Source organism: Engystomops pustulosus, chromosome 11, assembly GCF_040894005.1.
Source record: "Engystomops pustulosus chromosome 11, aEngPut4.maternal, whole genome shotgun sequence".
Lineage (NCBI taxonomy): Eukaryota > Metazoa > Chordata > Amphibia > Anura > Leptodactylidae > Engystomops > Engystomops pustulosus.
In genome coordinates, this window is record NC_092421.1 from 78,698,252 (window position 1) to 78,724,751 (window position 26,500).

The 26,500-nt window shown below is 44.1% G+C and overlaps 1 protein-coding gene across 1 annotated transcript in view; it reads right to left on the bottom strand.

The window, feature by feature from the left end:
• Positions 1–3,207: 3,207 nt before the first annotated feature.
• Positions 3,208–26,500, bottom strand: part of RRP12 (ribosomal RNA processing 12 homolog) — a 29,039-nt gene continuing 5,746 nt past the window's right edge. Inside the window, exons 9-34 of the mRNA XM_072131031.1 lie at positions 24,638–24,736; positions 24,425–24,516; positions 23,454–23,565; positions 23,264–23,364; positions 21,395–21,509; positions 21,173–21,315; positions 20,973–21,097; positions 19,555–19,619; positions 19,200–19,362; positions 17,642–17,796; positions 17,460–17,521; positions 16,391–16,484; positions 15,700–15,858; positions 14,511–14,591; positions 13,105–13,210; positions 12,885–12,992; positions 12,545–12,702; positions 11,916–12,007; positions 11,587–11,745; positions 10,344–10,513; positions 8,766–8,876; positions 7,279–7,331; positions 6,746–6,824; positions 5,100–5,167; positions 4,779–4,861; positions 3,208–3,655 (exon numbers count right to left, since the gene is read on the bottom strand). Coding sequence (XP_071987132.1) covers positions 3,556–3,655; positions 4,779–4,861; positions 5,100–5,167; positions 6,746–6,824; positions 7,279–7,331; positions 8,766–8,876; positions 10,344–10,513; positions 11,587–11,745; positions 11,916–12,007; positions 12,545–12,702; positions 12,885–12,992; positions 13,105–13,210; positions 14,511–14,591; positions 15,700–15,858; positions 16,391–16,484; positions 17,460–17,521; positions 17,642–17,796; positions 19,200–19,362; positions 19,555–19,619; positions 20,973–21,097; positions 21,173–21,315; positions 21,395–21,509; positions 23,264–23,364; positions 23,454–23,565; positions 24,425–24,516; positions 24,638–24,736 — 2,853 coding nt within the window. The 3' untranslated portion in view covers positions 3,208–3,555. The remainder of the gene's footprint in view (positions 3,656–4,778; positions 4,862–5,099; positions 5,168–6,745; positions 6,825–7,278; positions 7,332–8,765; positions 8,877–10,343; positions 10,514–11,586; positions 11,746–11,915; positions 12,008–12,544; positions 12,703–12,884; positions 12,993–13,104; positions 13,211–14,510; positions 14,592–15,699; positions 15,859–16,390; positions 16,485–17,459; positions 17,522–17,641; positions 17,797–19,199; positions 19,363–19,554; positions 19,620–20,972; positions 21,098–21,172; positions 21,316–21,394; positions 21,510–23,263; positions 23,365–23,453; positions 23,566–24,424; positions 24,517–24,637; positions 24,737–26,500) is intronic.

Below are 26,500 nucleotides of genomic sequence, written 5' to 3' on the forward strand. Positions count from 1 at the left end.
TTCTGCTGCGACATTCGGATGGTAGGGTCAGAATTTGGCGTCAACAACATGAAAGCATGGATCCATCCTGCCTTGTATCAGCGGCTCAGGCTGGTGGTGGTGGTGTCATGGTGTGGGGAATATTTTCTTGGCACTCTGTGGGCCCCTTGGTACCAATTGAGCATCGTTGCAACGCCACAGCCTACCTGAGTATTGTTGCTGCCCATGTCCATCCCTTTATGAGCACAATGTACCCTGTAACATCTGATGGCTACTTTCAGCAGGATAATGCGCCATGTCATAAAGCTGGAATCATCTCAGACTGGTTTCTTGTACATGACAATGAGGTCACTGGACACAAATGGCCTCCACAGTCACCAGATCTCAATCCAATAGAGCATCTTTGGGATGTGGTGGAACGGGAGATTCGCATCATGGATGTGCAGCCGACAAATCTGCGGCAACTGTGTGATGCCATCATGTCAATATGGAGCAAAATCTCTGAGGAGCTTCCAGCACCTTGTTGTATCTATGCCACGAAGAATTGAGGCAGTTCTGAAGGCAAAAGGGGGTCCAACCCGTTACTAGCATGGTGGACCTAATAAAGTGGCCGGTGAGTGTATATTGATACTGTACACGTGACACACCTATGTGACTTTATGGTCTTTGAATTAAATATATTAAATATATTGAATATTTTAATATTAATACTCACTCCCTTATTGTGCTATTATTTATATATAGTATTTTATAATGATGGGTCAGTGTTCTCTATATAGAGGTCATTGTACAGGGAGGGGAGGAGATAACACTGACCCATCATTGCATCACTACTGACAATAGATGATGTCACAGCTTATCTCCTCCCCTCCCTGTACAATGACCTCTATATAGATAACACTGACCCATCATTACATCACTACTGACAATAGATGATGTCACAGCTTATCTCCTCCCCCTCCCTGTACAATGACCTCTATATAGATAACACTGACCCATCATTACATCACTACTGACAATAGATGATGTCACAGCTTATCTCCTCCCCTCCCTGTACAATGACCTCTATATAGATAACACTGACCCATCATTACATCACTACTGACAATAGATGGTGTCACAGCTTATCTATATAGAGGTCATTGTACAGGGGGGAGGAGATAAGCTGCGACATCATCTATTGTCAGTAGTGATGTAATGATGGGTCAGTGTTATCTATATAGAGGTCATTGTACATGAAGCTCTCTGCTATGAATAAGATTATCTTTTTGGCTATACACAGATCTGATATTAGACTTGTGGCATTATATTGTTAGAGCTGGAGGGAGGCGACTCCTCAGATGTTAGGGGCTCAGACAGGACACCAATTTCAGCCAACACAGAAATGTATTTTTAGAAGTTATTACAGGTCGTCTTGTAGGTGCCGGCCTCCCGCTGTGGTACGAGAATACGGTGTCCTTGATAACCTGCACTGCCTTTTTATACTGTCACTTGTCTCTGGGGCTTCAGAAGCAGCGGAGACTCTTAGTGCACAATTTTCTATAGAGCAGAGCTCCGCAATGAGGGACAGGGGGGTGGGAGAACCATCAAGGAGCAAAATTCCTTCGAAATTGGCCTAATCTTCCTCTAGCATGCCTTGTGCTGCATCTAGGGGGGTTTAGAGGTGTCTTAAAGGAAAACTACCATCCGGATCATGGATTATAAACCAAATACACTTACATGCTTGTGTGCCCCCTTTATGAGGATATGCTCTTTTCTAAAACTTCTTATGCCCTCGATTTTAAAGAAAATATGCTTGAAAAGCTATGCAAATGAGCCTGAGGGGCTCCAGGCTCCATTAACTTCTATGGAGTGTGGAGCCCCACAGGCTCATTTTGAAGCCTTTTGTTTTCGTAAAAAAAAAAAAAAAAAAACGCATGAAAAGCTAAAAGAAGATCGGATCCTGACAAAGGGGGCACACACCAGCATGTAAGTGTAGCTGGTTTATAATCAATAATCCTGATGGTAGATGTCCTTTAAATCTTGTACAAACTAGTGAAACCTTATTGTTTACTAATGTGGCAAGTCTTCTTCCACCCTAAAATATTAAAGGAGATCTAAAGGATTGTATGCAAATGAGCCCAAGAGACTTCAGACTCTATGGTGTTAATGCAGCCTGGAGCCCCTCAGGCTCATTTGCATACAATCTTTCATCCTAGTGGTAGATGTCCTTTAAACTGTGTTATAAATCATTCATTGCTGAATTATTTCTTAGTATCTCTTTATAGAGCCAGTGGAGCGTTTTTACATTGCTTTACTGCACGCTGTAAATGAAAACTAAGATAGAAAGACAATGCAGTAAGCTCCCCCTGGTGGTGGTTGTGGGAAAATATCTATTTAAACCAAATTTAACATCAAAATCCACAGTAATAGATCCAGGCACCGCGACTGTGATAATCTTCTGATATTTGTTATCCATGGCCTCCTTCCTTTTAAAATTATGCTAACCTGTTTAGTTTGATTTTATAAGTTAATTGTTACCCTCCTACTCACTGGATCTCCACAGATCAGGTTTTCCCAATTGATGTAAAATTTCAAGGGAATTGACCTAATAAACCAATAAATCTGTATATTGTCACAGGCCGATTGCTGATGACAGGTTCCCTTTAAACATGATCTGCATCATCTTCTACAAGGGAGAACGTGATCCAGTACCCTATGGATAAGGGATATCCATTGTAACACAATGGATACATATGTATATTAAAACCGATCGCTTACAGTGCAGCTACCCGAAATACACAAACACAACGGATGAAGCGCATTCTAGGGCGAAACGGCCGTCGTTTAAAGGCTTTGTGATGTCCTGCACTCCCTTCTGTTTGAACAGCATATTGCCATGCTTTTGTGAGTATATAAAAATTTCTTTCTACTCTATATGCCTGTGAACATTGAACTTTACTACAATCAGAAATAGAACACCATAGCAACCTGTAAGAAAATGTTATGATCTTCATTACTCCCATTTGTCACATTTCTGATACAATGTATCCGGAGATAAGATAATTTAGTTGGAAAAAAACGAAGCAGTAGCCAATCTGCAAATCTCTCTATCTGTATATACAGCTACCCGAAATATGCCCAGCTTCTCCAGACGTCAGAGGTAGGAGACTTCTAGGCAATGCTGGATTGGATGGGTTCCTGCTCGTGCAGGATTTCTTCCAAAAATACACATAAAACAGCCTAAAATGATGTTTTCACCACAAACATTTAATTATTTCTGCATAAACCAATATCACATGATAATTGTAGTCGGCTGAATCTTCTCGTCTTGTAGAAACCCCAAGTCTCGGAGCACAGGAGCGGCTCTGGTGCAGGGGTCACCCATGTGCTCTGGTGGCTCCGTTGAAGAACACGTCCACATAATAATATTTTAATGGGCACAACAGGCGGCGCGGATATAACCGGGATCCATAACGGCTCCTCAGATCTCCAAGCTCCTTTCACCACAGCCTTAAACACAACGGATCTGTCCATAGGCAGAACAAGGGCACACACAGTCCATGCAGCGCTGTGCAGATGATGGGTGCTGTAGTCTCATGCCCTCCTGGCGTTCTTCTTCTTCCTCCCGCTCTGCGCTCCTTTCCGTGCAGCTTTCACCAGACCTTTAAACTGACCTTGCAGCTTCGCCTTTTTCCTGCGGAGGACAAAACATCAGTAATTAGTTAAGGAGACCCTTCTATACAACTGCTAAATAACTACAAAACCCAGCATACTGACGGTCTGCCAGGTTATGATAAGAGTTGTAGTTACTGATTCAGTTCCGCAAGATTTGCATATTATAATGCAGTAGAGTTTAAAAGGAACATTCCAGGCCAAGCTAATGCATGAAATAATGAAGGGAGGAGCAGGACTCATTATCATTGTACCCTCCCTCCAGGCCCTGCACGAGGTATAATTCAATGAATCCGCTTTGGGGTGCGCCTTTAATGTTGCATTATCAAGGGGTTGTTCAAGGTTTGAAATGGCTGCCTTCTTCCAAAAACAGCACCACAGCTGACCGAGGGGAATGGATGGTATTGTGACTAGGATCCAATTATTTATATACAGCGAAGCTGCAATACCAACCCAAACCATGGTCAGGTGTGGCGCTGTGCTAATAATTCAGCAGCCATGTTTCTCAATCCTGAGGATTTATTATGGGTGAATTCACATGAATTTTGCCCATTAAACGCAAGAGCTGGATTTCCCAGACCCCCAAATATAACTTGCTATTGCTGATCTATGACACAGTGTATAAAGAACAGTCAGGCCGGAAGTTACAGCGGGATTTTGGGGACAGTAGACCATGGCTGAGCTGACATTTGCAGCATTATAGGTCACTATAATGTGCCTTTCACATGAATCTATGTATGTACATACGTACGTACTTCTGTCCTGGGCTGTACCTAGGCTTAGCACACGGCCAGGTGGAGGGGGGGGGGGGGGGGGAGAGCTCTCCTCACCTATCCCCTCTCTATAGTAGTGAGACATTGTGTACTCATCGTACCATGACTGGGTGCCATAACCTTCTATGGGGCTGTGCTATAGCTACAAATTGTGCAGCCGCCCCCCTACAGTCTTGTGAATGGGACCTAACACATTCATTAAGCTCATGTAGACATTGGTCCGTATGGGAAATACGGCCATCGTGTGAATTGCATTAGTTAGGCCCCTAAATACTCGTTGTGCTCCGTCATGGGCGACTACCACGCTACGTCACGGGGCTGCAGAAAGCACTGAACACGATTCTTATTTCTGGCGTCTAGCTTGCGTCTTACCTGCGGTTGAGCTTGGACTTGTTGAGCGGTATATACGCGTACGGGTCATGTCTGCCTTTCTGCTTTGTGTCACCTTTTCCTTTCTGTAAAGAGAAATCGATGAAAATCCAATCCTTCCAAAATTCACAGCAATAAAACCATCAGATCTGATCCATTGGCCTCACACCACACAGTACAAACAGGGTTTCAGCGCTACAGAATATGTTGGTGCTATATAAATACAGTGCATATTACTAACAGCATAAAGATATTGCGCCACAAAGCTGATATAGGATAGATTGGAGCCACAAGCAGCTGTGCAGAAGTTATACATGATGTTACCTTTGATTTGTATGCCGATCCAAACTCGGGTTTTTTGGAAATGGGTCTGTGTATTCCGGTGCCTCCAGCTGTAAGAGAACAAGAGCCCCCATTGTACTTGGTTATAATGGATTATTACAGCAGGTAGGTGACCACCGATTATCCCATTATGTGCTGGACCAGACATATGTACAATGTAGAGTGTGTGTGACCCCGGAGGACGCGCACAAGGGCCGCAGAGCGGGAAATCTAACAATCCTGCTGCTTACTCTGCCGCATAATGTACAAGAAGGTCCGGACCCCCAGGAGAAAACCTTCCCTAATAATTGTAGAAGTATCTCTGATATATATACTATACAATAATGGTCTAAAAAATTGTGCTACTTAACCCATTATGAAACTACAGCTCCCAACAAACCCGGGCAGTGCCTGCTGGGGATTGTAGTTTTGCAATGAATGAATTGATGGAAGTGAACCAGTTCTCCTTCCGCTATGGCGGGATCCAGTGACCCATTTGGATCCCATTTTGGGGATGTTCTGGAAAACTAGAATGCAATTTTTTTGGAGTATGCCCCCGATAGCTCAGATATCTGTGTTACAATCCTCCACAAGCTAAATACAATATATAATCAATCTCTCAGTTATAAAGTGTATGGATCAGAACATCCAATACTCTGTGTGAAGCCTCCTGCACACGACTGTATATGGGGCTCGTGTCTCCCATTGACTGATATTTTGGGGCACAGAGAGACCTGACTGCCTCAAACAGATCCTATTCGTGGGGCACACGGCTCATTTATGGCAGCCTGATCCTGTGCAAGAGGCCTAAACCTGTATACAGCACACTGACTGCAAGCACATATATTTAAGGATTTAAAATGTCTGTGCATGGAGTCTACTGTTCTCTGTTATCAGCCAGTTTCGGAAGCATGTAGTATTTAAAGGGATTGTTCACATTCAACACTTTCCAGCATAATGGATATTGTTTGTGTAATGAAACATTAAATAATATAGTAAAGTTAACACCTGTGTGATATCACACAGGTGCACAGCTCGTTATATCCCTGGCACCACATAGCTCTGATACACTGTGTGATATAACGAGCCATGCACCTGTGTGACATCACATGACCAGGGATATAATGCACACGTGTGACATCACATGACCAGGGATATAATGCACCTGTGTGACATCATATGACCAGGGATATAGTGCACCTGTGTGACATCACATGACCAGGGATATAATGCACCTGTGTGACATCACATGACCAGGGATATAATGCACCTGTGTGACATCACATGACCAGGGATATAATGCACCTGTGTGACATCACATGACCAGGGATATAATGCACCTGTGTGACATCACATGACCAGGGATATAATGCACCTGTGTGACATCACATGACCAGGGATATAAGGAGCCATGACGAGCAGAGATCTACAAAACTGTAAAGAATTGATACAGAATTATACTGGAAATTTATACAATGTTTCTTCCTACAAACAATACCAATTATTTGTTACAATGTGACCCCTTTAATGGACCAGACAAGACCGTTATAAAAGTGACTGTAGACGTGGGGGATGGGAAGGTGGATGGTGAATGGACTCTCATTAGCGGCCAATTCTAGGCGACTGCAGCACTCACAGGGGCGACTTACCTTTATATTGTGATGACTTCCCGCCAATCTCATCATCGTCATCATTATTTTCACGGAATCTCTTCTTCTGGGCTTTTTTCTGTGAAAAAAAAAAACAATTATTAATCCTAAAGTTGCCCAACAATACAACATTAGATGCACATCAGCAGAACCGCCGACTCTGTATAAAGTGCAAGAATCTTAAAGGGGTTTTTCATACTGATGATCAGAGGACAGGTCAGAGGAATGGTCAGGGTCCAACTGATCAGCCAATGCGATCGGTAGAAACAGAGACACAACTAAAAACAGCGCCATTCTCAGTGTAGTGGCCGGACAAGGCAAGTGCAGCTCAGCTTCTATTAAAGTGAATAGGCCACTACGGAACGGAACGGAGCTGTTAACCCTTCACTGATAATCTATCTATAGGATAAGTCGTCAATAGAAGATCAAAAAGCTGGAAATTTGTCTTCATAATAATCATTGCTATTGTTAGGATTACTGGATGCAATCCCCATAGATACATAATTGGCAGAGAATTGAGCCTTGACACTTACGGTTCGAAGTCCAACTTCTTGCATGAGATCCGCCATCTCTTCATCCACACCTCCTGATCGCGACAAAGAAAGAAAAAGCGTCAAACTCCTTCCTGTATGTTGTATGGACCCTGGTGGTACCGGCTGCTGTGTAATGGGGGATTTCTATCATAGACACTGGGACCCTACAGAGGAGGAGATCAGGTCTGCACGTCATGTGCCCCTTGTGTCAGCGCTCATCCAGGTAAGTGCACCTGGGGTGGACCCCCCCGCTGTCATAGAATAAGGAAACCCCCCTCCCCCAACAATCAGATATATATATCCCCCATCCTGCTGCTAGAAGGTAAATGTCCGTATTGGAAAAAAATGTTTGATACTATTTAGGGAAAGTAGCGTCAAGTACCGTGTCCTATCAATGGTATGTGACAAAGAAGAGTGGGACAGCTACAGGAGGCCATGCTGGGACTTGTAGTAATGTTGCTTGCCGAGCCCTGCACCAAAACAGAGTCTATTCCTCTGTATCAGTCTCTATCTACACATCTGGTACTAACATAGTTCACTTGTATAAAAATCCATTTTTCTTTTTTTTTGCATTAGGTGTAAAGTAATCCGACAAATCTCTGATCACAATCCATCCTGATAAACCCGGGACATTACTCATAGATCCAGGCACCGGGACTGTGGTATCTTCTTATATCTGTTATCCATGACCTCCTTCCTTCTAAAATCAACTACTGTATTAAATTATGCTTAAGAGCCTGAAACATTTCCAGAGTCCCTCCATGCTGTAACTTCAAAGGCTGTCAGTCTCCCCCCTTCACCGTTGGAGGAGGTGAGTGCTCCTGCACAGTGTAACAGCCTGTAAATCTGCAGCACAGAAGAACTCTAGTAACCCCCCCCCCCCCACACACACTAATTAGCATAATTTAAAAGGCAGGAGGCCATGGATAACACATATAAGATGATTACCACAGTCCCGGTGCCTGGATCTATGAGTAATGTCCCTGGTTTATCAGGATGGATTGTGATAATAGATTTACTTTCACGTCTATAGATCAGAAGGAAATAACAGGAAAAACCGCAGGACGCAGCACAATCATCCAAGGTAAAACTGAGCTGTTTCTTGGCCCTGGAGGAGGTAAAATCCCTTTATATATTATATATAAATGCCGCATGACACTTACTCGCTTTTCTTATGAGCAACGAGAGCTCGCACAGGAAGGTTATAATGTCTATTTACTACTGTGTACAGCAGCTCTTGTGGCTCTGCAGCATCTGAAGCATCCCTTTATGTAGCTGCATCAGTCCTCCTTTACCGAGCTATTGTTCGCAGTGATCAGCCACTTCAAGTGTTGTATTTGCTGCTCATCCCTGCCCCCACACAATGATCTCCGTTAGCGGTGAGGCTCATACAGGCAGCGCCAGGAGCTCATTATACAATAGCGGGATCTGGCCTGGAGGGGTCGCCCCCTCCACATGTATCCAGGTAACACGAGTGCAGCACGTACCTTTAGACTTCTTCTCCTCTTCATCTTCATCGTCCTTGATAATGAGGCGTCCGTCTGCAGTGACTTTGAAGTCGTGGCTCTTCTTTGTGCTTTTCAGACCAGGTTTTGTGGCTGTAATGTGAAAAGGAGAAAAAAGGAAATCAGGAAAACTGATTTTTCATGGTTGAACCAAAATATACATAGAATTCCATTTTCATTAACTTTGCTCACAAAAACTTTAAGGGCTTGCATGATCAGCAGCGAATGTCTGCACATAAGATGTATGTTCTGCCTCCCCTCCTGGGGGTCTTATGTTATTATATTGTTCTATAGCGGGGTAATTTATAAGCTTTTACAGTATTTTTCGGACCGGAGTATAAGGCGCACTATCAATAAATGCCTGCTAAAACGTCTAGGTTCATATATAAGGCGCACCTGATTATAAGGCGCACCTGATTATAAGGATGAATGACCAGCAGGTGGCAGACCTGTGCACAGTACAAGGCAGCTGTTGTCTGTAAGTACTGTTCATATATAAGGCGCACTGGACTATAAGGTGCACCTTTGATTTCTGAGAAAATCAAAGGATTTTTAGTGCGCCTTATAGTCTGAAAAATACGGTGCTATTGTTTAGGCCTCTCAGAGTCACTTAAAGCTGAGGTGCTGCCTCTAAATATGGGTTTTGGAAATTTTCATTAAAAAAATGTGAAAAATTGCACCCAAAATTCTAAGCCCCGTAACATTCTAGAAGAATGAGAGGAAGAGAAAACCACAGCATTGTAAAGCAGACATCTGGGAAATGTTAGTTATGAAGCTATTTGGGTGCCATCACCACCTGCCTAAAAAGCAAAGAATTTAGAACTTTGAAAACTGAGAATGTTTGCTAGTGGTACATAACTAAACACTAAAGACACATCCAAATCAACTAATATACAAAGTGTTATGAGAAAGTAATCCTGAAATTCCCTGGATACGCCAAGTCGTTCCAAGGCTATAACCACAGAGTGACACAGAGCAGGTTTAAAAATCATTCTAAAAGCTCTAAAGTGGCCTAGTCCTTTAGGGGTTAATCATCCAGCATCAGGGGTTAATCTGGCGCAGCAGAGAACTGTCTAGTTCTACTTTGCACTGGTCTAAAACGCAACATGTTAAAGCATCTCCCCTATGGAGAGATTATGGAGTCCCAGGCAGATCGGCATTGACTGCCGCTGGCTCTCGCAGGGTTAATGGAGTTAATGGCAAGAGCCAAAAAATGTGACAAAAACTGAAGAATCTTTGAAAAATAACTCAAGAAATGTCATAACTTGTGCGTTCTGCTGCGCTGCAACAAAGGAAAACTTCCTGTAATACTGGGGTGACGTGGGGCGCCCGGCTGTTATAGACATTCTGCAGGAAATTGTTGAAAATGTTGTGCTGCAATGGCTGAAACCATGAGCAAGAAGACTACTTACCTGCACCGCAGGTGACCTTGTGCAGCATCTGAATGGGATCTGTAAAATTCCCATCCCTTATACTGCTTATGTCCATCACAGATCAGGCCCGCAGCAACTCTCCCGCCTTAAAGCGATAAGTCAGAGCCACCTACAGGAGGGAACCTACCTAATACCCGCTGAGCAGCGTTTGGATCCAGGAAATTGAGAGGCTCATCCCCTTCTCCCTCCTTCAGCCACGCCTGGCTCATCTGCCGCACCTGTTTCTTCTGCTGCTTTGTCTGTTTTTTATCCTCCTCTTCATCCTCTTCATCTGTATCCGCCAAGATGTCTTCAATGCTAAACATGGAGGCACAGCAGGTAAGTTACTGAAAATCTTTGATTTTCTGTGTTGAATCTTTTAACATACACTAGTCAGGGGAAACATGTTTCTGGTATGGAGCTTGTTACAGCCACCACTAGAGGGAGCTGATGAGTTTAGCTGAATAGGTCTTGTACAGTGAGAACACTGTAAACACACATTGGCTCCCCCTAGTGGTCAATATACACAGTCATAATTCTAATCATTTAACACTTTCTGTACCATTCTACAATTATCTGAAGGACTGTATGTAAATGAGCCTCGGGGGCTCCAGGTTTCATTTACATCTATGAAGTCTGGAGCCCCTCTCGGGCTCATTTGCATACTTGGTGGTAGATGTACTTTAAATCTTGTTAAAAAAGCCTAAATTTTTCATATTAGGTTTGGTACTTGACACACTGTATTATTACCAAGATGGAAAAGTTGAGTTCTATCAAAGAGTTTCTGCAACAGCCTAGAACTTCCTCCACTTTTTGCAATAAAAGAGAATTAGATTTAAAACCTCTTTTTCTATCTTTTCTCATCTTGTGCTGTAAGTGGTGGCGTCCTCTTTAACTCCTTCCTGCCAAAGCATTTTTTGTTTTTGTGTTTTGCACTATTCAGATGCTAATAACTTTATTCATACTTTAGTGTACGGAGCTATGAAGTGTTTTTGCGGACCTAAATGTCGATTTCATTACTACAATTTTGGGGACTGCACAACCACATCGATCACTTTTTATTATTTTTATTGTGTGTTGTAAAGTGTTGATTCGGACATTAGGGAGCAATTTTCCGTTACAGCGTTCACCACAGGGAATTTACGTTTTTTATGATTGGATAAATCGGGACTTTTGGGACAAGGGGATATCAAACATGCCAATACATCTTTGGATTTTGATGGCAGATGATATGTCACAGAGTGACAGTATCACCAGAGGCGTGTGGCAGGAGATTGCATCCTCAGCCGAGCCCAGAGTGCATGTGTATGGGGGACTCGAGGGGAACAGCATCCAGCCAAACAATCATTATTGATCATCTAGCCAGTGTTCATTAACCCTTTGTTACTTACTCATCTCCTTTGAGTTTTGTGACTTTGCCATCATCTTCATCCCCCTCGGACGCTGCGCGTTTTAATGCTTTTTTCTTCTTGTTTTTAGCTTCAGCCTTGCGGATGTTGATCAGGACTTTGTGATAATCCGCTGGGAGCATTTCCTTCACTAACTCAAACCTGGAAATACAGAAAAATGCAGATTACAGCTACATACAGTGCAGCCGATATAGAAAGCAGGAAAGGTAAAAACATGTATACTATCCTGCATGTGGAATATTATGCATAGCCCCATAGCCTGCGCCTACAACCATTATCTACCTAGTAACACACATCCGGCTCATCCTTACCCAAATTTGCGAATGAACTTTGTAAAGATGTTCTTCAGCTTCACACGGAAATGCCGCCTCATGTCCTGGTTTATGTTTCCGATAGCTTCCATCTACAGGCATAGAACAAGGCGAAAATAAAATGATAATTTTTTTTTCTCAGAGACCTCATTACAATAAATTAGTGTTAAAGGGGTTTTCCCACATGTCCCGGCTGCCCTGTTCATCCCTATGGAGCTGATGGAGATTGCTGAGTACGGTGCTCATTGGACTCAGTCAGCAGGGTGTGGGCCAAAGCTTAAGGCTCGACAGGCTCCATGTAGCATGGGTTGTGCACTTTATGTACATGCTCAGTAGAGAAGCTTCAGTGGTCAGTCAAATTAATCCACTCAACTTGTGGATAAAGACTTGAGTCTCAATTATAGTTAAATCCCTTTAAGAAGGTAAATCGGTTTTCTGGGAATCCTAGAACACCCCCCATTAGCTCATGGGTAACAGTAAAGTGTACTGAGCCTACACGTTGCAATGGTCGGCTGTGTCCTGACACTCACGGTTTGCTGGAAGTGTCCTGACGCTGCTGACTTGGCCCTGCCTGTGGCTGTGTCCAGAAATCCAAGAAAACCCCTTTTATCTACTACACCCAGACTTACCATCATCTCCAGGTGGCGAGTGAGGATTTTTAGTTCCATGATAAAGATAATAACTTTAATGAAGCCCAGCGCCGCCTTCACCACATCTCTCGTCTTGCAACTTAGCAAAAGGCAGACGTTCTGCAGCAGCTGCTCAATCACCTCATTCCCCATGTGATCTGTCGGGGCAGAAAGAGAAATTACTTATCCAATACATAGGAAAGTGCTAAAAGCTGGGAACACATGATGATGAATCGCAATTATATATTTAATCTCTTCTATCAATCACCATTTACATCATAAATAACCTACATGAAATGAAGATACTACCGTCCATCTCCCGCAGGTCCCCATTACTCACCTTTAAATTCAAATACGAGTCTGGTGAGGGTGAGGACAGTGCAGGTGATCATGGTGACGGAGCCGGTCAGTCCTGCATAGACAACCGTCAGGTATCGCTCCAGGGCTTCTGTAAGAGGAAACAAATACCCTCAATATAAACTGTAACAACTACAGATCCAGGTCCCTAATCCTGCAGCAGACTGGCGCTAGATGCGGCACTAATAGATTATTCGCTTTACCTTTTGGATCGCTGATAAAACGCAGGAAGGCATGGCCGATCTCCGCCAGCAGGGTGTACGCACTCTTCCTGGCGCTCACTGACACTTCTTTGGTACAAATCATCACCTGAAAGGAAAAAGTATATATAAATCTGCAACAATTCAGTATAAATATCTTCCTCTATAACAAGGCACCTGAAGGGGGTTATAAGCCAGTGATCATCAGACTCATAGATTTCCTTTAACTGTGCAGATTCTAACATATGGAATCTCCTTTTTTTGAGTGGGTCAAGAGGTAGATATATGTAAATTTCCATGCAGCTCGTGGTGTGGAGTAGCCTCTGTGAGCTCCCAGGGCTAAGGCTACTCCATGCCCTGAGGAGCCACTACATCGTCATGTAGCATGGGCAGTACCGCACAGTGCCGGACACACAGGGGGAGGGTGTGTGGTCTCTATAGAGGCTACTTAGGACGTAGAGCCCTTGGAGCTCACAGAGATTACTCCAAACCCCGAGTAGCCACTACACGTCTATGCCACCTGTAGAGGCTGCAGCATGGCCCGCACAGGTACAGCAGGAGCTCCCAGCAGGTTGTTGCTCATTAAGGCCGGGAGGGGATCATGAGCCACTGTGTCGGCATGGGCCGTGCCAATTGGACACACAGGGGGAGGGTGGGTGGTCTCTATAGAGGCGACTCAGGACATAGAGCCCCAGGAGCTCAGAGAGATTACTCCACTGCAGGTAATTTGCATAATAAAGTTTAATAAATCTAACTCAGGAGCTAATTAAAAAAGGAGATTACAGACGGTAGATTTCCTTTTAATGGGGCTGTCCCTCGGCTGCACATTATCCCTTATTCACAGGGAATAATAAGATTATCAGTTATAAAGACTACAAAGCGTCTTTATGAATTGAGAGAAAGCTCTAGGATGAGTAGTAGCTCCAGTCCCTGTCCATGGCACTGCCGAGTGTTGTGCTTGGCCTCCTCCGTCAGAGCCAGGGAGAATGAATGGTGGGGTGGGGTGTGAGCTCACTCCATTCATTAGGGGGAAAGGGACTCACATTTTTGGGAACACGGCGGTCCCTCGGGACAACTCATTTGATCAGAAAGAAATCACGGATCTTACTGAGAAGTAGACAGTAGACAGTAGTCAAATCACAGAGCGGAGAGAGGAGATTCCTACAAGTGATAGCTCCCAGGGAATACAAATAATTTAGCAAGACACAAGTGTCAGCTGCGTTAATAAGCTCTTCTTTAAGCTGCAGATCAAAAGCCTGACAATACAGGGAGATTCTCATCTCTTACACAGATTCTTCTCAAAGTTTTTTATGAAGCTGGGAACATAAACCCGAGTACAATATATTATGAAGTGGAGAATCCGGACGGTCCCTGTATAACAAGATACATGAAAGCAGAAGGACCCTTACCTCCGGGATAATAGACGTCATGAATTCTTCATGTTCCGATGTGAGTTGCTTGACGATGTGTGTCAGACACTTCAGACGCGGCTGCCAACAAAGGATAAAGCAAAAGTTCAAAGTCACCTTCCCCGCCGAGCGCCCACCATTAATAATGTTTTCAGTACACAGGACCGGAGCTCGGCAGTCACCGGCCCCTGACATGATTCACAAATAATTGCAACTCGTTCCAACATTCAAGAAGTAAAATGTTCCCAATTACTCCAGCTCAAGTGACAGCCGTAATAAGCCACCTGGGACAAAGGGTTTCCTCCACCACAGACAGACGCAGCCAACAAGAAACGACTTTCTGTGCCCGCTCCAGTAAGTCCCAAATTATAAAGGACGGAGCAAAAACTTTTATATAAGTGTAGTGACCACTGCAGAAAATTCAACACATTGCAAATTAGCTCAGCTAGAAACGGTGAGTAATATGCCTGACATACAATGCCAGAGGACATACATGAGATGCATGCGCCTGAAAAGTTTCCTAAACTTACAGCTATTCCCTGTGGAGAGCTAAAAAGAGGTGTAGACCCCTGGAGATCACTGGAGGTCCCAGTATTGAGACCCCACCACCAGTCCATAATAGGAAAACACCAAACAGCTTTGACCATACAGATTGCAGACAGCGTAAGGTATTGTCCCTGGAGAGATGTGTAGTCGTACAATAGACGCTATAATCCTGGAATATAAATCCAAATGTCACAGTCCTGCTGCAAGTACAAAGGTATAATTACACATCTCTCCAGGACCAATACCCAACACTAGCTTCAAAGAGCACAGTGCACGTATAGAAGCTACACTCCTGAAATATACACACTAGGATCATACTCGCAGCTTTTGCTGACTGGAAGGTCCAGCTCAAACACTGACACCCAGAAATGAACTCTGCATGTTAAGGTCAGTTCTGGTTGCTCAGCTTTCAGGTTGGATGATGCAGCCGGCACATGCTGCGACTGTAATGCAAGGTGGACGCATCACACTCGCTAGTACGGTATGTAAGAGGCCCAAGTCCTGCTGCTACAAACATTACACAGCACTGCAGGGATAATACCCAACAATGGCTGCAGTCTGCATGGTTATAGCAGCTTATGATCAGGTGTATGTCCCTACGACAATGAGGATGCACCCGCTGGGACAAGTGTCACCCGCTCACCCTCTTGGCTGGAGATGCCGCACTCTTCAGGGAGCCCAGCAGAGTTTTTTGCAGTTCCTCCAAGTTCTTGTTGACAAAGTCCACACATGGCGGCCTCTGCCCTGCGCAGATCTCCTCCAGGATCCGGTACGCCTTCTTCTGCAGACTGTGGTTTTTCTCCTGATGTAATAAGAAAGAACAGTCACTAGAAAGTCACCGGTGGCTGCAACATAGGACATTTTATATTTCTATTTGGTATTGCAGATTTTGCCTGTAACTGGGATCTGATAGTTACAGAGGGAATAAGGCATCTTGATAGCAGCCACTGCAGATACTAGGCAAACACATCATGGCCAATCCCTAACCTGTATACAGTACAGCGACCAACGGGGGGACATTCCTGTGCATCCATGATCTCCGCAAGGAAATATTCAGGATATTCCATACAGGTCTGATATGTTAGTAGCTTTCCCCATATCTGCTGACAGTATTATGGAAACAGCACAGAACTGAGCTTTTCAGGTTACAGACACATCGCTCAATTCTATGATATTTTCATAAGCATCCGACATCCGTCAGGGGATGTAGACCCCCAGAGAATGCAGTTTCAGGGGCTCAATTAAGAGATGGGGCATGATCCTGAAGGTGTAACCCATATATATCATACTATACCCCATAAACCCACCTAAATGCTTAATGACTTGTCACTGACCTCAAGTAGCGGGAGAATGGACTGGTAAACCTTGGTCATAGACTGCTCATCCGCAAAAGGGGCCATTGCTGTAATGAGATCCAGCACGAGGAGCCTGCAAAAGGACAACACAAAACATCATTGAAGTCCTCATAATAAAAACCGCTGATCCGAATGATGTTCACCACCAGCAACAAACTCCAGAAGAAAACACAGACGTTTGCCATTATTAAAACAGGAGGATGGAAGTTAAACACTGAGAAAGGTTGTTGTCTTTTTCTTGTATAAAAATTGTTAATAAAAAATATTTGATTTAAAAAAAAAACAAATAAAAAACAGGAGGATGGATTTACACACTCAGAATTTTACACTATTGTTATTGGCTTGATGGTTTTTGGTACACACAATGTGCCCTGATGTTATTAAAATAAAGGAAATTACTTAAAATCCACATACATTCCGTTTTTTCCTGCACAGATCAATGCTGACTTGTCAACACACAAAATCAAAGTAAATCTATGTGTGCTCTGTTCTGTATTTGGTACTTTAGATTGTTTTGGCATAGGATTAAAATTTATGTACAAAAAAAATATCCAGAACTTCAAAACTTTATATCATTTCTTTGTAAACTGCGACCTCAACCCATCATGATAAACCAGGGACACTTACTGATAGATTCAAGCACCGTTATCCATGGCATCCTTCCTTCTAAAATCAATTCTTTTAGTTATATTAATGAGCCTGAAGGGCTCCTCGGGGCTTAACAAGTGCCCCCCCCCCCCACATGCTGCAGCCTCACAGGCTGTTACACTGTGCAGAACTTCTCCCTCCTAGTGTGTGATATTACAGCAGACAGGGGGGAGGGAGAAACAATGTAACAGCCTGTAAAGGTGGAGCATGGAGGGCCTCTGGAAACTCCCAACAGAGCCCCTCAGGCTCATTAGCATAACTTTAAAAGTTGCTGTTTAGATGAGAGAAGGCCATGGATAAGATTATTGCCACAGTCACGGTGTCTGGATCTATGAGTAAGGGTAATCATTATGGTGTACAGGATGCAACAAATCCAGTCTCCATTACAGCGGTTACTCACTTCTCAGCCTCCGTCTTCTCGGACACCTTTGCACTGGCTTTTGCTAATAAATCGCAGACCAGCTGTAAATGAAGAACACAATGAGTTGTAATAATAGGCGATAGACGCAAACCCCCAATACACCCATCCAAGGTGCAATGTGTAAGATAGTAGATGGGTAAGTTAATGGATGACCCCCTTACCTGCTCGTCTGTTATGGACAGGTAAGCTCGGATGGTTTCCATGATGGGAAACTTGTGAGTAGTGGCTTCTCCGGGTGCAGGCGCTTTGATATACACATTGAACAGTATAGGAAGGTAGTTCTTGGCTAAGCGGCTCACTTCAGCTTTATCGCCCTCTGTCCAAAAATAACAAATAAAAATGACTATTAATTCGAGCTGCGTTTGTCATTCTGTTCCGCATGAAGCTTAATCCTTGTGGATTAAGTCGGAGGAGATTTCAGCGAGTTCCCGTGCGCTTCATATCATGCGGGAAGGTGACAAGATGGAACAAGCCGCTGTCACGATGGGTTTAATGTAAATGTGAAGGGATAAAGTCAGCGATGACAATTCTGGACGTTTCTGTGACATGTTTGTATCTTTTCTATGTAGACACACAGTCTTCCCGGTAATCATGGACACAGGAAGGATTGGACATTTGCATAAGCTGGTGACGTGGCTATAAGGGGGGCAGTCTATAAGGAAGCCCCGAGGGGGATACTTTGAGTAAGCGAGAATGGCTCAGGCTCATTGCACAATGGTTTAAAGGGATATTTCTAAAATATAGAGTGATGGCCTATATCTATGAATGAGATCTGCACCTGTGACACTGCCCTTCATTGTCGGTATCAGATTAGTGCAGGACCCAACAATTAGGTTCCCACCAGTCTCCAGGTCCCATCTATGAATGAGATCTGCACCGGTGACCCTGACACCTATAAATGGTCAACCATCACTCGAGCGGTAATACATCATAATGGCCAGACTGATGAAAGACTATTGATCCAAACTATCAGCACCACCGATGCCTTATGATAGGGTCACTAGACCTGCAGTGGGAATGGGATTTTGTAACATAATATGGACCATATAACACAGTCCAGTGAATAAGCCCTAAGCCACCAAGACTAAGTCAGGAGGACTATGACAGCATAAAAAAAAGTAGAGTTTCCGTTTTGAAGGTGACGTCTTATCTGCAAATACTCTTTCCATCAACTTTGACGGGTCATTAATACATACAATAGTTTGCACCAAGCATAAGGACCTGTTATTTGAGACCCGAGCTGGCTACGTACCCATATAGAATTAAAGGAACACTCCAGCCAAAGCTAATTCATTGAATGGTGCAAGGCCTGGAGGGAGGGGCACGACAGATCTTCATTGTATTCCTACAACAAAGAGTCTCCTTCCAGGCCCTGCACCATGTATTACTCAATGAATTAGCTGCGACTGGACTGTTCCTTTAAGGACTCTGGAGATCTTCATAGATTCTAAGTTATAATCAACCCGCAGGACTGATAGGACCCAGAGATTGGACTCCCACCAATCAGAAAACTCCTTATGGATGGTCACGTAGATGCAGTGATGCTCCATTCACGTCTATGAGAGTATGGAGTAAACTAGACCCCTATTATAAGGAATAGATGTGGCCCCTAAAGGTCACAATGTAGCAAACAGAAAATTATCTGGTATCCAATGGACATTACATCCAGGTTCTGGTTTTCTTCCTAAATTTAATAGTTTAGCATCAAAGAGCCAATACCTGCTTCACATCCTTTGTTTATGAGGGTGCGCAGAGCCTGACAGGCGGTGAGACGGAGCTCTGGCTGATCCATGATGATCGTTCCCAAAGTTTTTGCAATGTTCTTGAAGCAGATAGCAACATCCGTGGGTCTGATGCAGAAGCCCGGTAACATGGTCCAGATCTGCAACACACATGACATTACCATCTTACCACTGAACCCCAGGGCATGCAACACAACATCTGGTGGCTGCACGGGCAATCACACGACCAGGATCTGCTGTAGGATCACTAAACCCAATTAGATATGAAAAGAATTCTGCACAGGTACTGGCTTCTCAGTCCAGAACTGCAGGCCTCCTGTGCCATTACTTACCTGCCACTGAAGAGTCTCATAGATCTTGGCCTCGAGATTTCTTCCAGCTTCAGCGAGATCACTGGCTACAGAGAATACAGAATATTTAGTTAATATTTTACTGAAAATATCAGAAAATGGCACATGGGTTCTTATTTCCTGTAGAGGGCCCTCTTTTATATTCTGTCCCTCGTTAAACCGGACACTTTATCTCTGATATGAAAACTGCCATTTCCTCTTGTGCAACTAATTATTTATATTGATCTACTTCAAGGTGTAACGAGGGTCTTCTGAAGCTCTTCTAATGCAGAATGTAATGTGTTTTCTATAAAGGCACATCACAGCCCCTACCTCCTGATCGGCATGCTTGAAGGGGATGTCTGGAGGCTAAAAAATGGCTGTTTTCTTCCCTTAACAGCTCCACACCTGGCCATGGCTTGTGCGGGCAGGGGCGGTGGCCTAGTTGGGCAGGGGCGGTGGCCTAGTTGGGAGGGGCGGTGGCCTAGTTGGGCAGGGGCGGTGGCCTAGTTGGGCAGGGGCGGTGGCCTAGTTGGGCAGGGGCGGTGGCCTAGTTGGGCAAGCACAACAGCGGCTCAGTGGTTAGCATTACAGCCCTGCAGCGCAGTGGACCTGGGTTCAAGTCCCAGGGTCAAGAGTTTGTATGTTCTCTCCGTGTTTGCACGGGTTTCCTCTCACACTTCAAAACATACCGGTAGGTTGATTACATTGTGAGCCCCATTGGGGACAGGCACTCATGTGGAAAGCTCTGTGCAGCGCAGCGCAATCTGTGTGCACTATATAAATAAAGGAATTATTATTATACGAATTGAGCTTAGTTGCAATACCACATGCTACCTATGGTCAGGAGAGGAGCTGTTTTTGGAAGAAAGCTGACATTTCTTTAATCCTCCGGACACCTCCTTTGATTCATTAGGATGCCTATTCCTCCTCTACCAACTTCAACAGGAAATAAAATCTATAACAAATGTGCCAAATGTGCTGGCTACTGATCTAGACACAATGAATTCCCATTGTGTTTCAATTCATCCCCATTTTTCAGATCTCCGCTAACTGTCAATGAATAAGAACATTCTTGTTCAAGGCTGTCCACACCTAGAACCATTCACCAGAGAGAATCCTCTACACCTAATCCAGGAAAACCTCTAAGAGCTAAAGACATAAGATATTCTGCTACAATGTAACAGTGCAGGGAAAATGGATTGGTGAACAAAGGATTACTAGACAGGTTACAATCCTAGCAGACCCTTAAGACAGTTCTGTAAAGGCCCCCAGGAGTATGACCAAGCACCTTACTAGTCATTGACAGCAAGCAGAGAGCTTAAAAAATTATGTTAACAAAAACACAAAATTCCAAAGAAAGTTGTGAAATTCCTTCAAAAATCTTTGAATTTGTGAAATTGGAGACAACAGGGAATTACCTCTCTTCTTTAATCTCTCAGCCAGAGGCAAGAAATATCTGGTGAAGAAGTCCAGCTCGGTGTTCTTCACGTAGTCCCGGATGACGGGCACCAGCCAGCTGCGGGGGAAGTCCATGCTGTCCATGCTGGAAGGAGAGACCAAATAATTATCAGATCCCTTCTGCAGAGAACCCACCCATCTACAAGAGGCGGCTGCTTACTCTGTGCCGTCAATCTGCAGGGGGATGGCTTTCAGGACCACCTCAGGTCCCATGTTCTCCACAGCCGCTCCCACCGCACGATCCAGCTCTCCAGTATAACGGAAATGGGGCGATATCCGCAGGTCAGCCAGAGTCTGCAGGCACTGAAATGGACAATAGCCGAGTGTTCATAGAGTCCACACACAGGAGAAGCCGCGTTACTATGTGTCATCACATCGTTACCTTCTTCATTATTGGGTGCAAAGACTTTCCAGCAACCTCAAAAAATGTCTGGAGGACCTGGAGGACGGAGGCCCAAGAGGCATGGAACTTGTAGGACAGGCCTTCTTCTGCAGACCTGGAAAGATATACATGAAGGAATGGCACCTTATACCTCATCCCACCCCGTTGGTTGTTGGATATAAGAAACAGCCAAGATCTCGGTTCTATGTGATGTGTAACCTGTAACCCACTGCAGCCCTTTATACAGAATTTACCACTATGGATCCACAGGATGGGCATGTGGGGTCCGACGTCTTTGGCTGCATTCACACGCAGCGTTTACATTACTATAAATGTGGTACAACAGCTGAGTAGAGGAGATTTGTCCAATTACATTGCTGTTTACATTTGTGTTTACAAAACGCAACGTGCTTAAGATGCATAAACATTGTGTTGCAGATGTTAACAATGTAATTAGGCAACTCTCCTCTACTCAGCTGTTGTATCGCATTTCATAATGAAATGTAAATGCCATGTGTGAACGCCGCCCTAGGATGTGACTACTCAAACGCTCATTGATGAATGGAGATGCTCATGTGCAAGATCAGCCACAGCAACATTCACTTCTAAGGGACTTTGCCCCGTAAGTAACTTAGAAGTGAAAACCACACCGGTCATGCCTGCGCAGCCGAAATTCTCCAGTGACTCTCAGACTCTCATTCTCAGGCTGCGTTCACATGAGGTGTTCAACTCACTGAGTTTTGTAAACGCAATGTTGACAGTAGTGGAATTAGGCAAATCTCCTCTTCTCAGCTCTTGTTATGCGTTACTGCCACGTGTGAACGCAACGTCAATCATCAGGAGAATTAGCAAACCCTTATCCTGCACTAGCCTTTTATAAACCAGAGCTTTTAGCTACTTGCAACATGTTGTGATGAACATCCTATTATGTAGGAGCTTCCAGTGTTTCGGGGTCACTTTAAAAAAAATTTCTGGCCCCCATGGTTGCTGAGGAGGGAGATGCAAACAATCTCTGAAACAGTCCAATCAGGGGCAGACCATGGCAGAGAAGCCACTGTGTATGTGCACGGTGTGATCCCTCTATGCTCATCACACCGTCTACCACTGTTTGGACAGACGCCCTCCTCCTCTGCTCCAGCACCTCCTCTCTTACAGTGGAGAGGATTAAAATGGTCAGATACTAGGACAGATATCTCTGCAGCTGCAGGGCCTGGAAAGAAAATGCACAGTGCCCCTGACACTGCATAGTAGCCCCTACAGATTGGGATCTGAGGTGGTGAAAGATCCTCTTTAATATTATAATGTGCACTTATGCAAATAAGACTTTGAACTACAACCAAACTATATGAGAAAGTTTCTTTCCATTCCACAAAACATCTGTGAGGCCTGGTTCACGCCTGCATTCGGAAAGCTGTCATGATAACGCAAGTCTAATGGATCTGTCAAAATGTCCCAAGGTTTCAATGGACTTTTACTAGCATCCATTAGTGTCCGTGTGCACCACCTCTGTTAGGCGACCAGTATGCAAGATGGAAAACATCGCTGCAGCTCCCTAATTTTCCCAACACAATAACAGCAGTGGTGCAAACAGACGCTCCATGGAAATCAACGGACATTTTAATGGATCCTTTAGTCTCTTATTGTTTGAGGACCTAGCAGGTGTGAATTGGACCTTAGTCTTTTTGCCAATTAGTTGGGGAAATTCCTGCGCTTGTCCCTTTCACCGGAATGAAACTTCCAGACTTCCTTAACACTTCACGAAGAATTAACCCAAAACCTTGGTCCTTAGGTTATAGAAAGAGTGAATAACCCTAAAAGTAGCATCACCACCACACGGAGGGCACAGGACGAGCCTCTGGAGTAACTCACTTAAACATTTTACAGATGTGACCAGCAGGTCCGGCAGATGAAGAGGCAGAGACCTTCCCGATTCCTGCAACGTGAGGTGCAACGCATTCAGTAAGGAGAGACTGGGGAACAGAAAGCAGAACCAATAACATTAATATCTTATAATCGTTTTTACACCCATCACAACCCCGAGTTATAGCCGAACACCCACCATCAATATACGAGCAGCTGCAGACACAACCTGCGGGTGAGGGGACAGGAGGCAATTCATGGATGTAGAGAAAAGGCGAGGAAGGTGACCAAGACACAAGTCACTCTGCAATCTGCAACAAAAAAAATCAGTTACTGCACAAACAGTAACAAACCCCAAAAGTAGTAGTAGCCGTAACCCCTTTAGAAATCTTATTGGTAATGGGCGTGGATGTCAGATCATCCTATATATAGGAAATGTATTATTACTAGGAAATCCTTATTATACTGAGTGACCTCTTCTGTTTTGGAAACATTGCTTAAAGGAAATCTACCATCAGAATAAACCCGGGACACTTACTCATAGATCCAGGCACCGTGATGTGGTCATCATCTTATATTTGTTATCCATTGTCTCCTTCCTTCTAAAATCAAGTTTTAAAACTATGCTAATGAACCTAAGAGGATCTGGGAGTGTTATAGAGCCCCTCCAAGTTGTAGCTTCACAGACTGTTACACTGTCTCACGCTTCTCCCTTAACACCCCCCCCCTCCTCTTGTCTAATGTAAACTCACACAGCTTTTGTTTCTGCAGTGTTACAACCTGTAAAGCTACAGCACAGAGGGGCTCTGGTAACACCCTCTGAGCCCTTTCCATTAGCATTATTATAAAAGTACCACAGTCCCCGGTGCCTGGATCTATGAGTAATGTCCCTGGTTTATCAGGATGTTGATGGGAGATTTTCCCTTCACCAGTTGCTCCAGTAATATGTAGCCTCAATGACCTCATCTGCCCCCATGTGGTGAAATATCAAACTACAGGATATAATGTATAGAAATCAATCAATAGAAACTTGAACAAAGGAAGAGACAGAATTATCTAGGGAGTTGAACCTAGATGGATGCTCCTTAGTAAAGGCTGTTATCAGTGGGTGGTCCGATCTATGGGACCCTGAGGGTTTGGGCCTTTCCCTTATATAAAAATCATCCGTACCGGGAGAGATTGATGTGCGCTTGTTCCATCACAGCGAGCCAGGCCAGCAAGGGCTGCAAGTCGTTCTCATTGGGCAGATAGTCATAAAGAGCCTGTCAGAGGAGCAAAAAGAAGATGTTTAAAAAAAAAAATCCATTATTCAGTATAGAGGGTTATACGGGGGTATATGGGGGTATTCCAGGGGTATACAGGGGAGCGCTGCCTGGTACTCACAGTGATGATCTGGGCATTGAGCTCTGCAGTCAGCGCTTGGGTGCTCGGCTTGGAGTTGAAGAGGGCATGAAAGGCTTGCATGGCGCAGGCGGTGATCAGCTGCAGGACAGAGACGTGCAGGTTACAGACAGATGTACATACACAAAATCACTGCTAGCAGCGGTCAGGAGACAGTCTACATCCCATATATATCATCCTGGACAGTCACACTACAGAACTACAGGAACATAATATTTCTCGTCCATCAACTTTTTTTTTTTTTTTTTTTTTCTTTAAGCTGTGTAAATGGTCTAACATCTCTCATTTAACTGGTAAACGTACACATTAAAAATTACTGCAACATTTTATTGCCAATCTGACCAAGCGACGGTACAAGGTGCTTACATTTCTGACTGATAACTCATTACAAAAAAAAATCAGCCAGCCAAAAAAATTCACAGGAAAAAAAGTGTCCATCTTGCGCCAGTTTTACACAAAGTTCCATCACTTGTGCACAAGTATTTTCAACCCGTCACAGAGAGCGATGACAACCACCAGACAGAGGAAACCCTTCAGGGGTCTACGTCAACTGCAGCAATTCAATAAGAAAGTGTCCCCTAGCGCCATCTACAGGTAGCCGTCCTGCAAGACATTGTGCATCCCTTTAAGCAGCCGGGATGTAACCTCTCATCCACTACTTATCTAGAGATGGGGGCAGAGTTCACCCTCTGCATCAAATACAACTGACAATCAATTCGGATTTCACAGACCGATGCTGCCAAAAATGGAACCTATCTTCTACCTATTTTTTACATGATGACAGGTTCCAATAGCCACTGGCATGTGGATTTAAAAAATACCATTACACTAATTATGCTCTACTCTTTATATTAGTTACAGATCATGCTTGACAAAGGTCGACTCAGACCGAAACGTCGCTGAAAGAATCATTTGGATCTGTTATTACTTTATATGATCTTCCTGTGATTTTTATGGTGGAGCTGTATACCATATAATATGATATGAATTAAAAGAAAAAGAAATCGTTAAACTCATAAAGGATGTGTGCTACGTGTTTTTCTACTGTATATTGGGGTTGAGTACCCGACGCAAGCACCATCCACTCTACATAGGAGTGCGGTACCCCTGTTTTTTCGGATTAAAAAATGCCTTTGTCACACATCTGCATTTAATATTACCTGCTCCATAAAATCGGTGCAATGTGAGTCCCAAGGGGGTAGTTGCAATGAGAATGACTTGCTGGGGTGAGTGTGCAGGGGAGAGGCGGAGGAGAAGATGACAGGTGCCTGCACACTGCTGGCAGGGAGAGGCTTTCTCTGGCTATTCCTCCCTGTCCACCAATGATGGACAAAGTTTTTTAATCCAATGATGTTTATATCTTTTGATTGATTTGTGTGCTTGTTGGCCCCTTCCCCTCTCCCTAAGGCCACTTTTACACACAGTTATATGGTGGGCGTATGCCAGCTGTATGAACGGCACATTACGTGGAGCACACACATTACCGCATCAAGGTGTCCCCTTAATGTTTATTCTTCATACATTGTATTTGTTTTTAGAGAAATAAAATTAAATTATCTTTATGGCAATTATGACTCCCATGAGGCATTCTGTATATTACTATCCTATCAATGCACTATAGGTCACAATCACAGTCCTCCTCCAGTTGACCGTAATGTGCACTACACCCCGGCCTCCTGGCGTTCCCCTGACTCCCTCTCCATCCTCCAATGGTTCTGAAGGGTTAACGAATTATATCGAATAGAGAACCTGTTGTACTCAGATCCCAAACAAGCATCCCACTTCCAGGAAACGTGGTTCCACTGGTCCACAATTCTTTCCTCATTGCGATACCTCAACTTGAAA